At 50.9% G+C, this 13,334-nt stretch overlaps 1 protein-coding gene across 4 annotated transcripts in view; it reads left to right on the top strand.

Moving 5' to 3' along the window:
- LOC138357963 (organic cation transporter protein-like) overlaps positions 1 to 13,334 on the top strand; it is a 145,874-nt gene that overhangs the window by 95,765 nt on the left and 36,775 nt on the right. For all 4 annotated transcript variants that reach the window (XM_069315145.1, XM_069315144.1, XM_069315146.1 and 1 more), the window contains exon 8: positions 1,764 to 1,914. In XM_069315145.1, coding sequence (XP_069171246.1) covers positions 1,764 to 1,914 — 151 coding nt within the window. The remainder of the gene's footprint in view (positions 1 to 1,763; positions 1,915 to 13,334) is intronic.

Raw genomic sequence — 13,334 nt, forward strand, 5'->3', positions numbered from 1 at the left:
TCATCTTGAAAAACATAAATTAATAAATGACTCTCAACATGGATTCACAAATGGACGTTCATGTTTAACAAATTTGCTATCATTTTATTCCAGCATAGTTGAGGCAGTTGATAATGGTAAGGTTTGTGATGTGTTCTTTGACATTAGCAAAGCTTTTGATACAGTGCCACATGAAAAACTGATTAAAAAGATAGAGGCTCGTGATATTGGGAGTGCTATATTAAGTTGGATTAGGGCATAGCTATACCAAAGGAAACAGAGAGTTAGTATAAATGGGGTTAAGTCAGAGTGGGAAAATGTTGTAAGTAAAGTGCCTCAAGGATCTGTCGTGGGACCTCTGTTGTTCATAATGTATATAAATGATTTAGATTCAGGTTTGAGCAGCAATATTTGCAAATTTGCCGATGATACAAAAATCGGGAGGGAAATAAACCGGGAAAAAGGCCCGCTTTCATTTCAACACTAAATAGGTTTTGAAATAGATAAAAGATTGGCAGATGCAGTTTAATGCTGACTTAAAGCTTTGTAAGGCTTTGAGGCTAGGTAATGATGATTGAGTTACAAGATACAAGCTAGATGGTGTTGAAAGTGCGAAGTCGGATTGTGAAAGGGATCTGAGAGTTATGAACAAAAAATCAATACGTAAATGTTCGTAAAAAGGCAAATAGGACACTGGCATTTATTAATCGTGGCGTTACTAATAAAACACCTGGTGCTGTTCTTCAGCTATATCTTGCTCTGGTTACGCCCCAGTTAGATTACACAGTTCAGTTTTGGTCGCATTCGCTGGAAAGGAAAGAAAAAAGTTAGGGGCGACATGATAGAAGTGTTCAAGTGGATGAATGGACTTAACAATGGGGGATATTAATAGGGAATTAAAAGTAGTATCAACACGAAACAATGGGTATACGTTGGATTAGTTTAGATTTAAGAAAGACCCTGGTGAATACTGGTTCGGTAACAGGGTTGTTTTTTTGTGGAACCAATTACCGCCTAACGTGGTGGAGGTGGGGTCTATTGATTGTTTTAAACGCGGGTTGGGCATGTATATGAGTGGGATTGGGTGGTTATAAATAGGAGCTGCCTCGTATGGTCCAATAGGCCTTCTGCAGTTACCTTCATTTTTATGTTCTTATGTGATGAGCACCTCTGATGAACACCTCCCTCTAGTGGTGGGAGGTGTTCCTCCACCCCCATCCTCCCTTATTGGGTATTTCCCTTTGAAATAAGTTTCCGGGGTTGAATATTTCCCCTCTAGTAAGTTCCTGGGTAGAGTATTTCCCTCTCTAGTAAGTTCCTGCATAGAGTATTTCCCTCTCTAGTAAGTTCCTGCATAGAGTATTTCCCTCTCTAGTAAGTAACCTTGTTGGGTATTTCCTTCTGTACTGAGTACCCGTGTTGAGTACTTTTAGTGAGTCACTTCCCTTCAGTAGTTCATAATTCCTTTGTCTTTCCCTAAAAATTCACATTGTTTTGTATATGAGACAGTATACCTGTCTGGGGCCAAGTGCTTCACAATGACACATAATGAACAACAGTTTAGGATAACTAACACCTTTGGAAGAAAAAATAGGTTACATAATTTAATGCAAAATTCATTTACTTTCATAGAGCAAAATAACTCCGATCACTTATCATGATCTCATGCAGCATCATTGTTGCATTATGTCAACAATAGTATGTTACTGTGTTTTGACTTCGTGACTTACAACAACATATTTGTTAACTTTCTCATGTATTCTACCTGTGACGGACCGTTGCAGCTTCCTGGACGAGTCGCCCCGCTGGTTGATAGTTCGAGGTCAGCGTGGCCGCGCCCGCCGGGTGCTGGAGAAGGCCGCTCGCTGGAACAAGGTGACTCTCCCTCCAGAGGACCATCTCCATCACCTGATGACCCAGATCACCGGGGAGCAGGTAATGTCTTGTCCAATATGTCACCTTTCTCCTCATACAATTTGTTGTTAACCAGTGAAGAGTTATTATGAGAGTTAGTTTTGAGCAGGAAGGGAGATGAGTCAGGCTCACTGTAGATAACATCAATATCGCAGCTCTCCTCTAATTAATACAATCTTCAGCATATAATTCTAACGATTGTCTCCTAAAATGTTGGAGCCCTTGTTTCAATCTATTTATTATTTTCCAAAACTCTGCCATTATATGGTTTATAACAACACTATTGTATTCTTGGAAGAGAAACTCAGTGGCAATGGGAAAGTTTAAAATGGGTAAGGGAATTTTAAAATGGGTAATGGGTAAGTATACAAATTATAAGTAAATAAATTATAAGTACATATACATATTGTCACCGTTCCGCCCCCCCCCCCCCTTCCTTCCTTACGTAGGTAGGGTTATTCCCGCGGGTCTTCGCCCCCCCCCTTGTACCTGGGCCCCACTGCTCGCCCTGGGGCCACCCCAGTCTACCAAGGGCTGGCCTTAAATTACACCACTGGCGAGTGGGGAATTCCAGCCATACCTCTGTTACTCTCGGTTCGATTTGCCCGCCATGACACTGGGAAGATATTCAGGTAAATCCTTACCTCTTCTTCCAAGGTTGCTAGCTGGGTGTTTATATTCGTGTCCCAGCAACACTTCTCAGTGGTCTTACTCGCTATCGCAGCCCAAGGATGCAATCTCAAATGCATTGCAGAGTAACATAAATGATTTATTCAAATAGCCCTAGAGATGGGAGGCTCACTTAAACACAATATTAAAATCAATACATTTACTGAAGAAAACTGGATCCGCATAGTGGTTAATATACTTGTGTTACGTCTTGTCCACACCGCTCGTTGAACTACAGGGACAATAATATACGTTGTTTGTCTAGATGAACATGAGAGTAAACCCTGTATCAAAAGGCGTTCAACCAGGGTGCCTCATCAGTTCGTACCATACAAGAATAACTAATATTTTCACCAGGTTACAAAATAAACACATAAAAGTAAAATTATATATATAATATTTCTAATAACAAGTAATATAATGGCACACTAAGATAATTATAATATAATAAAGAGTTCTCCCAGATAAGAACTACTAAGACAAGATACAGAAGATAAAACAAACAGACACAACTTATCAGACTAGTTACCTCAAAGGCCCGCTCTCAGATACTAACTCAACTGGCGTCGGAGCCCCCCCCCCCCGGCTCTCGCCCCCTCCACAACATAACGAGTGGTAAATTTATATACAATTATCTTACTTAAATGAGCAACATGATTGGGCTAAGGCAAACATTAAAATAACTTAAATATGAATGATCTAGTTAACATGCATCAACAGAGGTACCATATTTTATATAAAACAAATATATTTATTGAGATTAATAAAGAGGAAAAACTGGCAACTACACAATACAAGCTTTCCTGTATTCTATCAGGAAGTTGACCCGAATCTCACACGTCCAGTACCTGTGACTTATCAAGCCCCCCGCTCCTCTCAACTGTGTTGCCAAGACATATGATACATTACAAAAATGAAATGTATCACATGTCTACATGCCTTCATCCAAGAACAAAACATAATAAATTTGATATTGTACATTAATGTGAGTATTCCTTAAATAGGAATACGTAACAACTTGGAACTGTCAGCTATTCAAGAGCTCGCTCCTGGCCTCTTGAACCCAGCCACTTCCTCCAGCTGCCCAAAAGTCTCTGCACCCACATATATATTTATACATCAACTCATGCCTACATGAGTAACCTGGCTCCTAGCCTAACTCTCTACTACACTGGTAGTAATAATAAAGACAATGTTCACGATATGAAAGATATCCTAGCGCACCTAGATCAAGGGGTAATGGGGGGGGGGGGGGATTTATCTACCTTAATTCTTTCTGCTACGAAGCCGACCTATCCTCTAGCGAGGGTTACTGAGGTCCCCGGTCCTGGCATTTGGTCCTCCGTTGATCAGGTCCCACACACAAGGTCCTCAGTCGACTTGTAGATGCGCGTCCTCGCCGTTCTTACACTCTGCAGGCAGGTCCTCCTCCTCTTCCCCTCGAGGTACTGGAGACATCTCCCACACTGGCACTGTAGACAACTTGCAGTCAGGTTCAGTGTCCCCTCCTCGGTGTGCGAGTGGACTTGACCTCAGGCACTGCAGCTCGCCTGATGCGTTTGAGCACTGCAGCTCGCCTGATGCGTTTGAGCGTGGCCTGCTTTACGTCCCAGCCCAACGTTCGTCCCTGCCACAGACTATCAGTAAAAGAGCTCTTGGCGCTCTAAAACCAGCCAAGCCTTGCTTCCATGTACTCTACGGGAGTCGGATGACCTCCCACGATGTCTACAGTATAAATGCGGCAGCTAGTGTCCACTGGTTGGGGCTTCCTAGCCTCTAAATCGGGAGCTCACTCGAGCATAGCCGCTCTCTTTGACGGGCCGTGACGTACTGAGCCCGCAGGGGTGCCCGCCGGTGATTAGCCCGGTGGTCCGGTGATTAGCCCGGTGGTCCGGTGATTAGCCCTGTGGTCCGGTGATGAGCCCTGTGGTCCGGTGATGAGCCCGGTGGTCCGTTGATGATCCCGGTGGCCCGGTGATTAGCCCGGTGGTCCGGTGATGAGCCCGGTGGTCCGTTGATGATCCCGGTGGTCCGGTGATTAGCCCGGTGGTCCGGTGATGAGCTCGGTGGTCCGGTGATGATCCCGGTGGTCCGGTGATGATCCTGGTGGTCCGTTGATGATCCTGGTGGTCCGTTGATGATCCCGGTGGCCCGGTGATTAGCCCGGTGGTCCGGTGATGAGCCCGGTGGTCCGTTGATGATCCCGGTGGTCCGGTGATTAGCCCGGTGGTCCGGTGATGAGCTCGGTGGTCCGGTGATGATCCCGGTGGTCCGGTGATGATCCTGGTGGTCCGTTGATGATCCTGGTGGTCCGGTGATGAGCCCGGTGGTCCGGTGATGATCCCGGTGGTCCGGTGATGAGCCCGGTGGTCCGGTGATGATCCTGGTGGTCCGGTGATGATCCCGGTGGTCCAGTGATGATCCTGGTGGTCCGGTGATGAGCCAGGTGGTCCGGTGATGATCCCGGTGGTCCGGTGATGATCCCGGAGGTCCGGTGATGATCCCGGTGGTCCGGTGATGATCCCGGTGGTCCGGTGATGAGCCTGGTGGTCCGGTGATGAGCCAGGTGGTCCGGTGATGATCCCGGTGGTCCGGTGATGATCCTGGTGGTCCGGTGATGATCCCGGTGGTCCGGTGATGATCCTGGTGGTCCGGTGATGATCCCGGTGGTCCGGTGATGATCCCGGTGATCCGGTGATGATCCTGGTGGTCCGTTGATGATCCTGGTGGTCCGGTGATGATCCTGGTGGTCCGGTGATGATCCTGGTGGTCCCGTGATGAGCTCGGTGGTCCGGTGATGATCCCGGTGGTCCGGTGATGATCCTGGTGGTCCGTTGATGATCCTGGTGGTCCGGTGATGATCCCGGTGGTCCGGTGATGAGCCAGGTGGTCCGGTGATGATCCCGGTGGTCCGGTGATGAGCCCGGTGGTCCGGTGATGATCCCGGTGGTCCGGTGATGATCCAGGTGGTCCGGTGATGATCCTGGAGGTCCGGTGATGATCCCGGTGGTCCAGTGATGAGCCCGGTGGTCCGGTGATGAGCCCGGTGGTCCGGTGATGATCCAGGTGGTCCGGTGATGAGCCAGGTGGTCCGGTGATGATCCTGGTGGTCCGGTGATGATCCTGGTGGTCCGGAGATGATCCATGTGGTCCGGTGATGAGCCTGGTGGTCCGGTGATGAGCCCGGTGGTCCGGTGATGAGCCTGGTGGTCCTGTGATGATCCTGGTGGTCCGGTGATGATCCTGGACGTCCGGTGATGATCCTGGTGGTCCGGTGATGAGCCTGGTGGTCCGGTGATGAGCCTGGTGGTCCGGTGATGAGCCCGGTGGTCCGGTGATGAGCCTGGTGGTCCGGTGATGATCCCGGTGGTCCGGTGATGATCCTGGTGGTCCGGTGATGAGCCAGGTGGTCCGATGATGAGCCAGGTGGTCCGGTGATGATCCTGGTGGTCCGGTGATGAGCCAGGTGGTCCGGTGATGAGCCCGGTGGTCCGGTGATGAGCCCGGTGGTCCGGTGATGTTCCTGGTGGTCCGGTGATGATCCTGGTGGTCCGGTGATGATCCTGGTGGTCCGGTGATGATCCCGGCGGTCCGGTGATGATCCTGGTGGTCCGGTGATGAGCCAGGTGGTCCGGTGATGAGCCAGGTGGTCCGGTGATGATCCTGGTGGTCCGGTGATGAGCCAGGTGGTCCGGTGATGATCCCGGTGGTCCGGTGATGATCCTGGTGGTCCGGTGATGATCCAGGTGGTCCGGTGATGAGTCCGGTGGTCCGGTGATGAACCCGGTGGTCCGGTGATGAGCCTGGTGGTCCGGTGATGATCCTGGTGGTCCGGTGATGATCCTGGTGGTCCGGTGATGATCCTGGTGGTCCGGTGATGATCCCGGTGGTCCGGTGATTATCCCGGTGGTCCGGTGATGATCCTGGTGGTCCGGTGATGAGCCTGGTGGTCCGGTGATGAGCCTGGTGGTCCGGTGATGATCCTGGTGGTCCGGTGATGATCCCGGTGGTCCGGTGATGATCCCGGTGGTCCGGTGATGATCCTGGTGGTCCGTTGATGATCCTGGTGGTCCGGTGATGATCCTGGTGGTCCGGTGATGATCCTGGTGGTCCCGTGATGAGCTCGGTGGTCCGGTGATGATCCCGGTGGTCCGGTGATGATCCTGGTGGTCCGTTGATGATCCTGGTGGTCCGGTGATGATCCCGGTGGTCCGGTGATGAGCCAGGTGGTCCGGTGATGATCCCGGTGGTCCGGTGATGAGCCCGGTGGTCCGGTGATGATCCCGGTGGTCCGGTGATGATCCAGGTGGTCCGGTGATGATCCTGGAGGTCCGGTGATGATCCCGGTGGTCCAGTGATGAGCCCGGTGGTCCGGTGATGAGCCCGGTGGTCCGGTGATGATCCAGGTGGTCCGGTGATGAGCCAGGTGGTCCGGTGATGATCCTGGTGGTCCGGTGATGATCCTGGTGGTCCGGAGATGATCCATGTGGTCCGGTGATGAGCCTGGTGGTCCGGTGATGAGCCCGGTGGTCCGGTGATGAGCCTGGTGGTCCTGTGATGATCCTGGTGGTCCGGTGATGATCCTGGACGTCCGGTGATGATCCTGGTGGTCCGGTGATGAGCCTGGTGGTCCGGTGATGAGCCTGGTGGTCCGGTGATGAGCCCGGTGGTCCGGTGATGAGCCTGGTGGTCCGGTGATGATCCCGGTGGTCCGGTGATGATCCTGGTGGTCCGGTGATGAGCCAGGTGGTCCGATGATGAGCCAGGTGGTCCGGTGATGATCCTGGTGGTCCGGTGATGAGCCAGGTGGTCCGGTGATGAGCCCGGTGGTCCGGTGATGAGCCCGGTGGTCCGGTGATGTTCCTGGTGGTCCGGTGATGATCCTGGTGGTCCGGTGATGATCCTGGTGGTCCGGTGATGATCCCGGCGGTCCGGTGATGATCCTGGTGGTCCGGTGATGAGCCAGGTGGTCCGGTGATGAGCCAGGTGGTCCGGTGATGATCCTGGTGGTCCGGTGATGAGCCAGGTGGTCCGGTGATGATCCCGGTGGTCCGGTGATGATCCTGGTGGTCCGGTGATGATCCAGGTGGTCCGGTGATGGGCCCGGTGGTCCGGTGATGAACCCGGTGGTCCGGTGATGAGCCTGGTGGTCCGGTGATGATCCTGGTGGTCCGGTGATGATCCTGGTGGTCCGGTGATGATCCTGGTGATCCGGTGATGATCCCGGTGGTCCGGTGATTATCCCGGTGGTCCGGTGATGATCCTGGTGGTCCGGTGATGAGCCTGGTGGTCCGGTGATGAGCCTGGTGGTCCGGTGATGATCCTGGTGGTCCGGTGATGATCCTGGTGTTCCGGTGATGAGCCAGGTGGTCCGGTGATGATCCCGGTGGTCCGGTGATGATCCTGGTGGTCCGGTGATGAGCCAGGTGGTCCGGTGATGAGCCCGGTGGTCCGGTGATGAGCCCGGTGGTCCGGTGATGATCCTGGTGGTCCGGTGATGATCCCGGTAGTCCGGTGATGAGCCTGGTGGTCCAGTGATGAGCCTGGTGGTCCGGTGATGATCCTGGTGGTCCGGTGATGAGCCTGGTGGTCCGGTGATGAGCCTGGTGGTCCGGTGATGAGCCTGGTGGTCCGGTGATGAGCCAGGTGGTCCGGTGATGAGCCAGGTGGTCCGGTGATGAGCCTGGTGGTCCGGTGATGAGCCTGGTGGTCCGGTGATGAGCCTGGTGGTCCGGTGATGAGCCCGGTGGTCCGGTGATGATCCTGGTGGTCCGGTGATGATCCTGGTGGTCCGGTGATGAACCTGGTGGTCCGGTGATGAGCCTGGTTGTCCGGTGATGATCCTGGTGGTCCGGTGATGAGCCTGGTGGTCCGTTGATGAGCCTGGTGGTCCGGTGATGAGCCAGGTGGTCCGGTGATGATCCTGGTGGTCTGGTGATGAGCCTGGTGGTCCGGTGATGAGCCTGGTGGTCCGTTGATGAACCTGGTGGTCCGGTGATGAGCCAGGTGGTCCGGTGATGATCCTGGTGGTCCGGTGATGATCCTGGTGGTCCGGTGATGAGCCTGGTGGTCCGTTGATGAGCCTGGTGGTCCGGTGATGAGCCAGGTGGTCCGGTGATGATCCCGGTGGTCCGGTGATGATCCCGGTGGTCCGGTGATGATCCCGGTGGTCCGGTGATGATCCCGGTGGTCCGGTGATGATCCCGGTGGTCCGGTGATGATCCCGGTGGTCCGGTGATGATCCCGGTGGTCCGGTGATGATCCCGGTGGTCCGGTGATGAGCCCGGTGGTCCGGTGATGATCCTGGTGGTCCGGTGATGATCCTGGTGGTCCAGTGATGAGCCTGGTGGTCCGGTGATGAGCCTGGTTGTCCGGTGATGATCCTGGTGGTCCGGTGATGAGCCTGGTGGTCCGTTGATGAGCCTGGTGGTCCGGTGATGAGCCAGGTGGTCCGGTGATGATCCTGGTGGTCTGGTGATGAGCCTGGTGGTCCGGTGATGAGCCTGGTGGTCCGTTGATGAGCCTGGTGGTCCGGTGATGAGCCAGGTGGTCCGGTGATGATCCTGGTGGTCCGGTGATGATCCTGGTGGTCCGGTGATGAGCCTGGTGGTCCGTTGATGAGCCTGGTGGTCCGGTGATGAGCCAGGTGGTCCGGTGATGATCCCGGTGGTCCGGTGATGATCCCGGTGGTCCGGTGATGATCCCGGTGGTCCGGTGATGATCCCGGTGGTCCGGTGATGATCCCGGTGGTCCGGTGATGATCCTGGTGGTCCGGTGATGATCCTGGTGGTCCGGTGATGAGCCTGGTGGTCCGGTGATGAGCCTGGTCGTCCGGTGATGATCCTGGTGGTCCGGTGATGAGCCTGGTGGTCCGTTGATGATCCTGGTGGTCCGGTGATGATCCCGGTGGTCCGGTGATGATCCCGGTGGTCCGGTGATGATCCCGGTGGTCCGGTGATGACCCCGGTGGTCCGGTGATGATCCAGGTGGTCAGGTGATGATCCCGTTGGTCCGGTGATTAGCCCGGTGGTCCGGTGATGATCCTGGTGGTCCGGTGATGATCCCGGTGGTCCGGTGATGATCCCAGTGGTCCGGTGATGATCCCGTTGGTCCGGTGATTAGCCCGGTGGTCCGGTGATGATCCTGGTGGTCCGGTGATGATCCCGGTGGTCCGGTGATGATCCCGGTGGTCTTGAGCTGATCCCGGTGGTCGACGTTCACAAGACTTGATGATGGTCCAAGATGGACCGAAACGTCGTCGTTTCTTCATTTCCTGGTGTGTGGTTTGTCATGATATCTTCGACCACGTTATTGTGACTCGTCGTCTACACTCATATAATATCAAATACAGTAACATTTATTATAAAATAAGTGTACAATAAAATGGCTAAAGTTGTCTTTATTCATTTCATGGATATCTAATGTAGATGCTAGCAAGATGTAGACATCACTCTCATGCTACGGTGAGACGTATAACCATACTTCCAACAGTAGGACACTCTTAAGCCCTATCCTGGGGTTAGACAGTCCCAAGCACATCTCCTTGGGTTAGACAGTCCTAAGCACATCTCCTGTGGGTTAGACAGTCCCAAGCACATCTCCTTGGGTTAGACAGTCCCAAGCACATCTCCTTGGGTTAGACAGTCCCAAGCACATCTCCTGTGGGTTAGACAGTCCCAAGCACATCTCCTGGGGTTAGACAGTCCCAAGCACATCTCCTGTGGTTAGACAGTCCCAAGCACATCTCCTGTGGTTAGACAGTCCAAAGCACATCTCCTGTGGTTAGACAGTCCCAAGCACATCTCCTTGGGTTAGACAGTCCCAAGCACATCTCCTAGGGTTAGACAGTCCCAAGCACATCTCCTGTGGTTAGACAGACCCAAGCACATCTTCTGTGGTCAGACAGTCCCAAGCACATCTCCTGTGGTTAGACAGACCTAAGCACATCTCCTGGGGTTAGACAGACCTAAGCACATCTCCTGGGGTTAGACAGTTCCAAGCACATCTCCTGTAGGTTAGACAGTCCCAAGCACATCTCCTGTAGGTTAGACAGTCCTAAGCACATCTCCTGTGGTTAGACAGACCTAAGCACATCTCCTGTGGGTTAGACAGTCCTAAGCACATCTCCTGTGGTTAGACAGACCTAAGCACATCTCCTGTGGTTAGACAGTCCTAAGCATATCTCCTGTGGTTAGACAGTCCTATGCACATCTCCTGTGGTTAGACAGACCTAATCACATCTCCTGTGGTTAGACAGTTCCGAGCACATCTCCTGTGGTTAGACAGACCTAAGCACATCTCCTGTGGTTAGACAGTCCTATGCACATCTCCTGTGGTTAGACAGACCTAATCACATCTCCTGTGGTTAGACAGTTCCAAGCACATCTCCTGTGGTTAGACAGTCCCAAGCACATCTCCTGTGGGTTAGACAGACCTAAGCACATCTGCTGTAGTTAGACAGTCCCAAGCACATCTCCTGTGGTTAGACAGTCCCAAGCACATCTCCTGTGGGTTAGACAGACCTAAGCACATCTCCTGGGGTTAGACAGACCTAAGCACATCTCCTGTGGTTAGACAGTCCCAAGCACATCTCCTGTGGGTTAGACAGACCTAAGCACATCTCCTGTGGTTAGACAGACCTAAGCACATCTCCTGTGGTTAGACAGTCCCAAGCACATCTCCTGTGGGTTAGACAGACCTAAGCACTTCTATTGGGGTTAGACTGTCCCAACACATAATACTGGCAGTAGGTCCAAGAGAATCAACAAGCGAGAAGGGTTTGTCAATCAATTATATTTCAACAATGAGAGGATCGAACGGGAACAAATAAATATACATCTTGCAAACAATCAGTCAGTCTTAAGCGACAAAACTACCACACAGGAAATACCCCAAATGACAGTTGAAGTATCTAAGATCTGTTTGAAGCACGTGTCTGCGAGGAGGGTCAGAAAGAGGACCACTCTAAAAAGAGAACGCAGACGACTGTACAGAGGAAGGAAAAAATCACGGAAATGCTTAAACAGACACGACTGTCGCTATAAAGGAAAATAAATCTGAACAGGGAGATCGAAGAAATAGAACAAACGTTGAAGCGATCATACGAGTCTGAGGACATGGAATTGGAACAGAAAATTAAGCAAGAGATAACGAAAAAAAATTAACATACTCAAATAAAAATAAAAACGTTTTCCAGTATTGGACCTTTACTTACCACTAAAGGTTCGTACACAGAGGACAACAAAGTGATTAGTGAAATACTAAAAGGCCAGTACGAGGTTTTGTTTAGCAAACCAATAAACAACATGAAAGTTGAAGATCTGGGCAGCTTCATTATGAATGACATGTTAGCTGCAGATAATATAACTGATATTAACACGAACTCGGAAGACTTTGAAATAGAAATTGACAACATACCCATACACTCAACCTCTGGTCTTGACTCGTGGAATTTAATATTCTCTTAAGAAATGTAAAGTACCAGTAGCGCGAGTGCTCAGTGTAATATGGAGAAAGATCTTGGAAACAGGGAAGATACCAGCAGCAATTAAATCAGCAGATATAGCTCCTCTGCACAAGGGAGATAATAAAGCTTTGATAAAAAATTATAGACCAGTTGCACTAGCATCACCCAAAATAAAAATGTTAAAAGAGTGATTAAGAATCAAATTTCCAGTTTTGAGGAAAGTAATGAACTACAGAATTTACGACAACATTGATTTACAGCGTGAAGATCCTGTCTGTCACAGTAACTGAACCACTGTGACAAAATCCAACCTGCGTTCGACAAAAGTAACCATGGAGTGATAGCCCATAAAATGAGATTAATAGGAATAACGGGTAACGTGGGGTGTTGGATTTTCAACTTTCTGTCAGACAGAATGCAGAGTGTGACCGTCAATCATATAAGATCAAGGGCAAGTGCAGTGGAAAGTTCTGTACCACCATGGCACAGTCTTTGCACCGCTGCTTTTTCTCATTCTTATTTCAGAAATAGACAAAAATACTAGTCACAGCTTCGTATCATCTTTTACAGATGAAACAAATAATGCTGAAAATTGCATCTGTAGAAGACACTGAACAACTACAGGCAGATATTAATAAAGTCTTTGATTGAACAACTAAAAATAACAATATGTTTAATGGCGATAGGTTTCAGGTACCTATAGTGGAAACGAGGAACTTAAACGAAACATAGGGACACAATCAGACCTACTCTTAGAAGAAAAGCATCATGTATAAGATCTGGGAAATATGATGTCTGGTGACCTGACATTTAGTGAACATACCCGAGCAAATATAGCGGCGTCCAGGAACACGTTCTAGATTTTAACGTTTTCTGGATTATGTGAACGTTCAAATCCAGAACCCAACAGCAATGGTAATAATATTTAAATCACTGGTGCTGTCCCATCTTGAGTATTGCTCGGTACTCATTTTCCATTTCAGAGCAGGCGAGATCTCTGCATTAGAAGGAATACAGAGAACATATGTGTATGTAGGCATCCGTCAATCCCGTGGGGTTATGGAGTTGTGCCCTGGGTGTCTAGTTGTTGTAGTCTAGTTGGATGCAGCGCCTGCTGTGGCTGTGAAGGCCAACCCGAGAATGACAGTCTCGACTGCAGCGAGTGCAGATAAACGCCGAAGCGGGTGCGTCTGACAGTGGTCGAGGCCTCTTCTGAAATCAGTTATCCTCCGCCTGCCTCTTCAGTTCATCCTCGAATTGCTGGAGTCCCTTCTGCACTTAGCATCTCCAGGCAGATCTGTCCGCA

This window comes from Procambarus clarkii, chromosome 81 (genome assembly GCF_040958095.1).
Source record: "Procambarus clarkii isolate CNS0578487 chromosome 81, FALCON_Pclarkii_2.0, whole genome shotgun sequence".
In the NCBI taxonomy this organism is placed as follows: domain Eukaryota; kingdom Metazoa; phylum Arthropoda; class Malacostraca; order Decapoda; family Cambaridae; genus Procambarus; species Procambarus clarkii.